The 9,144-nt window shown below is 41.7% G+C and overlaps 1 protein-coding gene across 1 annotated transcript; it reads right to left on the bottom strand.

The window, feature by feature from the left end:
* Positions 1 to 228: 228 nt before the first annotated feature.
* TBRG1 (transforming growth factor beta regulator 1) lies at positions 229 to 8,871 on the bottom strand. Its single transcript, XM_011367150.2, has 9 exons — positions 8,506 to 8,871; positions 6,818 to 6,888; positions 5,965 to 6,197; positions 5,267 to 5,403; positions 4,835 to 4,981; positions 4,186 to 4,283; positions 3,819 to 3,929; positions 3,260 to 3,402; positions 229 to 2,590 (listed from the first exon to the last, which is right to left on the bottom strand). Exons 1-9 carry the CDS (start codon positions 8,653 to 8,655, stop codon positions 2,445 to 2,447), a joined length of 1,236 nt encoding a protein of 411 aa, XP_011365452.1. The 5' UTR covers positions 8,656 to 8,871; the 3' UTR covers positions 229 to 2,444.
* Positions 8,872 to 9,144: the final 273 nt, after the last annotated feature.

Below are 9,144 nucleotides of genomic sequence, written 5' to 3' on the forward strand. Positions count from 1 at the left end.
GGACATTACTGTGCACTACTGTAGGCTTTATAATCACTGTATACTTAGGCTACACTAAATTTATATAAAAATATTTTTCTTCAATACTAAAATAATCTTAGCTTACTGTAACTTTTACTTTCTAAACGAGAGATAGCTAAGAAGTCCAGGTTCCTTTCATCCCCAATAACCAAGTGCACACGATCTGAAGTTAGGTTTAGGGAGTGGATATTTTAATGAAAAGTCATGTGAAAGTTAATTTCTTTTTAATGGTTGAATAATTTAAAACATTCTGTGGGAAGTCAGCTTATTTCCCCAATGAAATAACATTTTGAAATAACTGTTTGAAAAATGAAATTTATAATTACTGTAGAACATTTGGACACTAACAAAAAGTGTAAGCAAGTAAAAATCTTCCCCAAATTCATCATTTAGGGAGATACACTCAATAGTTGGGTGATCAGTCACTTGATTTGTTGGGGTTACATTTTACACACTACATGGTATATTATTTTGTAATCTGTTTTTGACTTATGCTAGCAAAATAATTTTCCTGTGTAAACTGATATATAGATTTAGTGTTTCAGTTTGTGGGAACCTCATACTTTAATCAATTTCCCATTATTGGATATATATATATAGTTTTTTGTCAGTTTTTCACTATTAAACTAATACTGTGTTGTTACTTGCAAACAGCACACCATACTTAATTTCCTTAGGGTCTTTAATGTGGAATAAGTTAAAGATAAATGTGTTTAAAATTTTGATACCTACAGCTTAACCCTCCTAAAGGGTTCAACATCCCATTTTTTTTACTTCATTCTCATTGACACTGGATGTTGTCACATTTTAAAAATCTTTAACCAGTAGATGAAAAGATATAAGTATAATATAGCAGTTATTTCTCACATTTTTAAAAATGATTCACAGGAAAAACATGTGACATTATTCCATCTATCCCCATACACGCGAATACATGTGATATATATATATACGCACTATAGTTGAAACCAAAGTTTCAACCTTGCAACATGCGATGCATTCCAGTATGTTCTAATTATTTCATTTAATTTTAAAGATGTAGATCTTGACTCCTTAAGTTTAAGGAGTCAAGATCTAATGGGTTCTTTCCATTCTACGAGAGCTATAAAGTGAATACTCATTAAACAGCACACTAACTTATTAAAAAATTTTCATGTTTTACTCAAGCTGTGATAGAATGGAAGGATATTTACTATATGATAAAAGCAGCTTATACCATTTCTGTATAAGTACAGATATGTTCAGTCAGCTTATAGAGAAAAAAAAAGAAAAATATTAAATAACAGCTTTGAGTAATACCCTTTCAACCCTTGATTTACCACTATCCAAATTTTGTTTGCACTGTAAAAGCTATACAAACTTATAAAAAGATTATAGTCATAAAATTAATGTTACTTTAGCTTCTGATACTTTATGGTGGCCAGTATGGTATGCTCCCAATGCTGCTGTCTGAGCCCCTCCCTCTGCTGGCCAGATTCATTCCTATGAAATGCTAATCCCATTTGTGTCGTCTGTCCCGTTATGAATTGTAGCACAGTAACAATCCAGTTCTCAGCATTCTTTCCCCATTCTTCTACTTCTGGAGTCCTTTTGTTCATTCCCATTCCAGCTCTGGTACCTGGGTGGATCCTTGCTGGGCTGCTCTTGATGCCATCCAACCAGCTGCTGTAGAGCGGTCGGTTTTAGCCTCCACCTTAATGCCACAAACAGGGTCCAGATAACTCAGTCGCATTGAATGTGGAGTTATGCTGTTACATGGTTTATGAAATGACAAGGTGAGTCTGTTATGGAGATGGGAGCCAATCCAATGTAACTTTGTGTTATCATGTGCTTTCAGTGTATTTAGCTAAAAGCGTATTCTCCAATAAGGAACCAGAAAGATGTAGAAAGGGTTAAAGAGGACCTTTTGATCCCCTTGAAGGATGTGTAATGTGAAGAAAATGACAAAGTGCGTCTCGGACTAGACTCTCCAGTTTGGTGATGAGCAGAATTTAATTTTGATGATACTGACATGAAAATAAAACAGCCATTTGGAGTAGAGGCTGGGACTTAATATTCCTTGAAGTAGGCTCAGAATCAAGGGTAGGTTGTCAGAATTTTTCTAACTCCTTCATAAGTCAGCAGTCATCTCTTACTCTGGTTAATAAAGACTTAAGTTTACTCTACCAGAGGCAGAGATAAGCAAAACAGATTATATCCTAATTACAAGATGAAAATAAGCAGAACTGTCAAGAGAAATTTATTACTAAAAATAAAGCAGGTGAAGTTTTTCTTAGAGAAAACTATCACCATGGGAACCTCCATGACAAAATGTTAATATCTTCCTCACTCCTGAATTACTGCCTTCTTCCATATAGTCTAAGTTTCAGTTTAAGTTATAAAAAGTCATCCTGATGAAAATGATGTGGCATCTGATTCCTTCTTCAATCTGAAGACTGCTCTGGGCTACACTGCGACGAAGACTTCAAGTGTTGTAGGTGATTATCTACCAAAGGTTCATGTGTCAGGAACATGGGCTGATAAGACGACACGAAGGCTGTAGGCTGAAGCTCTGGGAGGTCCAAGGATCCTGGGGAAAAAATTTCTTAAGTTCCAGTGTTGCCTGGGAATCTCGGGAGACTGAGCAGATACATATATGTTCTTTCAACTCCTTAACACCCTTGCATCTGTCAGCCCAACTTTGCCCTTGTTTTGTAAGATAGGACAGATACTTAATTTTACAATGAAGAAAACTGGCTGAAACAGATGAAGTGACTTGCCAAGGGTTATGTAGTATATATATTAGGGAAGACTGAGAATTTTAATTCTGATTTCTTATTTCTAGTCCAGAAATCTTCCTATATGATCCTAGTGCCGGATCCTCTGATCACTCCACCATTCATGGTAGGAAATCCGTGGAACAGAGGTAGGACTAAGGCTATGTCCTGATCTCCTTTACTTCACTTGGAATCTTAGTCCTGCATAGTAAACTCTCCCCTGGAGTTCCGCTTCGGTCTGACATAGAAAATGAGAAGCCCTAGTTTCTCAGTGGGCCCTGCCTTACCAAGGGCCTGTGACTTCTGCAAGGACTGCCGGATAGCTACACAGGGCAGCAGGTCCTCCTGACTCAGGACTCTCCATGGTTGAAAGCTTGTATCACTTACTGCTTAGATAACCGAGGTACTCAGCTATAAATAAAGAGGGAGGGCTGCCTAAAAATGGTCAATTTTCAAGCCAGAAAGGTAAAATGAAAAGATACCCTGCAGAATGGGATCATTATGATCTTCGTCAAAGGTCTGTCTCTGAAAGGCTTCAAAGCTTATAGCTGCATCATCCTCCGGAAGTCCTTGAGGCAGCTGCCCATCTCCAGGTTTGCACACATCAAATTTCACCCATTGGTAGCTGCAGGATCAACAGGAATCATTATCAAGAGCTGTCTGGTATCTATAACCCATTCTTACCTCAAAGAGATCAGATTTTTTTCCTGTAAATATCTCCCATATCCATCTAAAAACATATTAACTAACAAAAAGACTACAAAAACACAGACAGCCTTCTTTAGTGACACATTATTCTGCAGGGCTTCCTTTGGCTGTCATGGTACACACAGAAAATGATAATTACAGTACAGTGGGATACTGGCTTCTGCTCACCTGTCCAGAGGGCTAAGAGGACCGATACTGAGGCACACTCGTTGAGGAGCAAGCATGCCTTGTGCACAGAAGCAGCTCAGTAAGTATGAAGGAGCAAAGCAGTTTAGGTCCCTGGCCCACTGATCAAGGAACTTTTCTCAAGAGAATGGATATGACCACACTTACTTGACACATTTTCGAGCTCCTGGACAGCTCTGGATCAGGTTGTGGATGGTTGGATGAGAAAACCCAAAAAAGTCAGCTCCAGATGGAAGCAGGTTAGACATTAGTTTCCCCCTAAATAAGAGAGGGAGAATTTTAGTTCGAGAGCTTAAAGGGAGAAGAGGATGAGTTGAGGGATAGAATGTGGGCGAGAACACACAGTAAGCTTTCTTGGATACTCTGGAGACTCCAGTTGCTAAGATACCCAAAGGATGCAGGACAGCGTTCTATAAAATAAGGGATCTCCGCTCATTAAAAGCAAGAGAAAAGATACCAAAAGTATACCGAAAATGATCTTTTTAGCCTGCCTTCAAGTTGTTGGTCAACTTACACAGTAGCACTTAATGCCCTGAGCAGTTCTGCATGACAGGCATTTGCGGAAGAGCTGACAATGGCATTCTGGGGGTCATCTTCTGGAACAATTTCAAACTGAAAAAGATAAAGGAGCCATGAAAGCAATCTTCAATGGAGGAAGAAGTAAAGTCATACTACTCTTGTAACTACTCTTCACTCTGCAACTTGAAGCTGATATAATCCATACTAGGAGGCAGTTGCAATTTCCTAACAGTGCTGTTAATAATTCAAACAAATCCAAAAAAACAGAAAGTCCTTTGATTGTTCCAGTTCTATACTCCTGGTTTGACTGCTCTCCAGAGGTCAACACTTAATTTGTTATATGTCTTTCTAGACCCTTTCCTATCCACTTACAGATACAAATGGTATTTTTAAAACAAATGAGATCACTCTCCATGTAATCTGAGGTCAACCTTATATAGGAGGAGTACAGGCCAATTTCACTTTATTTTATATTTTGAATTGCAAAATACTTTGACTATAAAGAGAAACTGTTAAATCAAAAGTATACCAATAGTGAGGAATTTCTGCCAAGAAAGTATTTTTTGTAACAAGCGCTATATAGCCAACTTAATTCCTTGACCAGTTTTCAATAAAGTTCGATGAATTTTTGCAAAGAAAAATACCTGGGGTTGCAAACCACCATCCTTGATCTGGCAGGTATAGAGACACTTTTGGTCTGGGCACTTCATGCTGGCATATATTCGAGTACTGCAGTAGCCCACAGGGTAGATGGCACTCTCATCATGGAAGCCAGGTCGGTCGGTGATGATCTATAAAAAAAGATTCCCCCAACTTGCAGTTAAGGTCACTGGAGAATCGAGAAGTCCAGCATACTGTAGGTAGCCTTTGGAACCACTCTGGGGCTACAAAGAGTGACTCTATTCACACGGAAAGAGTGTAGGCAAATAAAACCAACCTGTTTCCTAGGGACTGGAGATTTTCTGGGGTTGGTCTGGATCAGCAAAGGGCTGCTGCTTATGGGAACTAGGAGGGAAGGCTCAACCCCATTCCCATAGTTCTGATTCTCCTCTCTATATATCGCTGGTCTCACTCACCTCCCCCAGGCTATATACTGTTAGACCCCCCAGTCCGATGGGGAACACAGGCCGTCCTGAGGGATCCAGGGCAATGGGCTGAACCAGCTTGCGAGCACCTCCCTCCATTTTCTTTTTCTTGGATGTTTTCTTCAGAACTGAAACGCAAATCTGGGGTCACCCACTTTAGGCCCCTCCCAGTGCTGAGGGGAAGGGAAAATTTTACACGTGAATGCTAAGAGCAATAGGCCAATCCCAGTTCTACATGCTCACTGAATGGGCACATGGGACTTTTCCCCAAAGCCCTGAGTACCTTTCTAACCCACCCACCTGGTAGTGACCAATTTTAATATTATTGCTTAGGACCTAAAAGCCTTATACTTTTTAAGGCCTCTTACTTCACTTTTAAGATCAGAAATTTCCCAAGCCAGCAGTGTACTCAAAAGGCCACCTACCTCATTTTCCTACCTCTAGGAAAGACTGAACTGAAGGTAACCCAGCATTGAGACTAGGGAAGAAGGGGGAGGCCTTCACATTTAACCAGGTCTAACTGGAATTCCTCCATCCAAGGTAGCTCCAACACACTTGTTTTTCAAGGGCTATTATGGCTGCCTAAGGACCAGATGAGAGTTTAAGTATATCTGTGGTCTTGTGTGTCTGCTAGTTAGTACCAGGTCTTTGTCATTAGTCACTGAGCCACTGGGATAACACCAAGGTACCTTCCAGTTTGTTGTTCTCTTTGCCTTTTTCTTTTTTCTCCTTCTTGGATTTCTTCCCAAATGGTTCCTCAGCCCCAGTGCTAGGCCCAGAAATGGGCACAGCTCCCTGTAGCGTTCCCACAGAGCTGGGCACACCATAAGTCAGGGGCAAACTGGAGCTGTGGGAAGGAGCTGCAGCCTGTACTTCCCCTTCAGTTAGAGCCTGAAGCTGGAGGAGCTTCTTTAGCAAGTACCTAACGAACAAAAGGAAGCAGAAGTATGAACTTCTGTTTTATCTCAAGTCAGTATTTTACTGAAGTGCCAGGAAAAGCCAGAACTATAAACAAAGATCATTACACTCATAAAAATATTTTTACTGGGGCCTCGGAATAATGAAGCTCCAGAGGATAAACTCAAGAAGCAAAGGATAAAGAAGTGTAGTGTATCTTTTTGCATTTGGAGGGTTTCTCTACCTTGATGTTGGAAGGTGGTAGGCTTCTGAAAGGCATATACCATGAACTACATACATAAGTACACCCGCTGTGCTTTGCACAGAGTGGTACATAATAAACATCTGTAGAATGAGAGACAGTTTCTTTTAGCTTTTGGCTTTTATAACTGGGGAGTTATAATTAGATTACTTATTAGTTGTGGCAAGAGGGCTTTGTCAGAAAGATGAATAGAGGAGCTGTCTCATCACTGTGGTCCAAAATGACCTGGGTAAACAGGAACCAAAACCACAGGTTGTGAGTTTCTCTGTACTTGATTATTGTGTGCAATGCACAAAAATCCCACCGGAGAAAAATACCCAGAGCAATACCGCCACATCAATCACCAAAAATGTGGTTCTGAACACAAAACAAAGTCAGCTCACCGTCTTTCTTCTTTTGCTTTAAGAAATTTTTCCTCAAGACGAGCAATTTCATCACAAATAGCAGCATTTTCCTTTAAGAAAAAATTGTAATCACATAAAATGAATAAAAGATCGAAGTGCTGAGAAGAGGGGTTATATTTCAAACCAAAGACGTCTTTTTTGCAAACTATAAAAGAAGCTAGATATAGGTAAAGTCAGGTTCTACTATGGGCAGGGTAATTACAGAATTGGTCAAAGCTGGGGTCTTTTGAGTAAAAAGGGTGCACTATTAATGATTATGCCAGAACAATATGGCAAACTAGGGCTGTTCTAGGCAAACTAGGATGTACAGTTACCCTAATTAGGGTAGCCTTTGGCAGAGAAAAAGGCATACTGCTTAAATCCATAGATGCTTAAAGTCAATCCTTATAAATATGAGGAATATCCATTCCCAAGTACCTTGACTTTTGGGGAGCTTACAAAACCAATCTAACTCAAAGCATCTCATACAAGATGAACCTTAAAGAGAAAAACTGAATGGAACCAGGCCAACTTCAGTATATAAAATTCTTACTCAATCTACTTATGTGTATTCAAGTATTGTCTTTCTTTACTGATGACTCAATCTGTTTGCCAAGCATTGGTCCTGAAGGGAATACTCCAATCTGGATGTTCCATAGGTAGGACCTGAATGTACAAAACAATATCCCTTTTCTACAAAACCATCATGTATTCAATGAAACCAAAGTCTCCCTAATAACATAGGCTTCAAACTTTGTATACTCCTGACATGTAGAGAATAAAAGAAAAGTAACAGTCAATTAGATATCAAATCCTCTTAATTCTACTTTTCTTATTTCTCTCCAGTGTACACAGCAAGTGCTAAATAAATGTTTTTGGAATGACTGTTGTAACTTCCAAACCTTTCCTTATGCTTCCAAAGAAGCTAAGAGATGTTCAAGTTTTCTGTAGAAAGAAGAGGTAAGGTGACAATTCAGACATGGAAGGACCTCTGAGGGCTCCACTCCTTATTTCCAAGCACTGAGGCAAGTTTGAGCGAGCCAGAACATCGTTGCACAAAGTGTGGCCGGCAAACCAGTTCATTCATCCAATAAACCCAGTGCTGCTTCAATAAACGAACGCAGTAACACTTGGGAGACTCAAATGAGCTTAGAAGGGAGTAAATTATTGAAAACTTCATGTGTCTATTTAGAGAAGGGGTCAGTTATGGGTACACAGGGTGCTCGGGATATAGGCTGTGTAGTGGAAGTAATGAAACTAGATTTAGGGTGTCTAAGTTGGAGTCAGGCTTCTGACACAGTGCCCTTAGGCTAATCATCTCTCTGGGCTTCAGTGTTATTTTAAAAACGACTCGTTCTCAGGTTTCTCTTGAGAATCAAATGCATTTCCAAGAGTTCTGCGATAATAACAATGGCTAAAACTTATTGGCAAATCTAGGTACCAAGCACTTCCCTCATTGAATCTTCACAACTTCGCAAGCTTGTTATTAGCTCTTAATGACAGATGAAGAAACAGGATTACGGAAATCACGTAATCCGTCCAAGGACACAAGGCTACCGGGAAGTGATGTATACTGCAAAAGCTAACACTGTATTAGTCGTGCCACTCTGGGAAGGGGGACGGTCTGGGGAAAGATTTCGCGAATTCGGAGAGTGTCGAAGCGAAGTGCCGAGCGGCGTCAGACTCACAAACACCGTGGCTTTGGCGGCTTTGCGCAGCCGCAGGTACTTGAGTCGGTACTTCTCGTTCTGGCTCCTCTTCGGGAGCTTTTTCATCCTGACCTTGCCGGACTGCGCCGGGGCTCGCAGCGATGGGGGCAGGCCGCCGGGAAGGCTCATGGCCCGGCCCCGCTGCGGGGCCTCCCAGGCGCGGCCGGCATCGACACCGGGGCGAGGGGCGGCAGGGCGCTGGACTCGTCGGGTCTGCGCTGGGCGAAGCGGACCTTGAGGAACCGACCTCTCCAGAACGTTCCCAAGGAACGCGGCTGAGCTAGAAACTCCAGACCAGAGCCGGCTCCCTGTGCCTCCCTGTGCCTCCCCACACTTCCGCGTCTGCCTCGGAAGTGACCCTTCCCGGAAGTTACGTCATGACGCAGACGCGTAACTTCCAGGTCGTGAGCGTGGGGTAGTCACGGCCTTGCGAGTGTTCAGCCAAGAGGAGGGGGCACAGGGCAGGCTGACGGCCGGGAGCGACCCGTGTGACCGGCTGGGATTCGTTTGCACGTGGTTAGCTAAGGAATGTACTTGCTGAGCTCAGGCAGGGACCGGCAAAAACCTTTCCAGTGCGAGCCTTACACACGCTCTCGCAGCCCACTGCGGTCAACTGCA

This window comes from Pteropus vampyrus, unplaced genomic scaffold (genome assembly GCF_000151845.1).
Source record: "Pteropus vampyrus isolate Shadow unplaced genomic scaffold, Pvam_2.0 Scaffold130, whole genome shotgun sequence".
In the NCBI taxonomy this organism is placed as follows: Eukaryota; Metazoa; Chordata; class Mammalia; order Chiroptera; family Pteropodidae; genus Pteropus; species Pteropus vampyrus.

Bases quoted from the DNA above. Each gene is read 5' to 3' on its own strand.
- TBRG1 (XM_011367150.2), bottom strand. From the start codon at position 8,655: ATGAGCCTTCCCGGCGGCCTGCCCCCATCGCTGCGAGCCCCGGCGCAG. The intron at 6,889-8,505 runs GTGAGTCTGACG...TTTTTCTTAAAG, and splicing joins CCGCCAAAGCCACGGTGTTT to GAAAATGCTGCTATTTGTGA. The intron at 3,403-3,818 runs GTAAGTGTGGTC...TTGATCCTGCAG, and splicing joins GGAGCTCGAAAATGTGTCAA to CTACCAATGGGTGAAATTTG.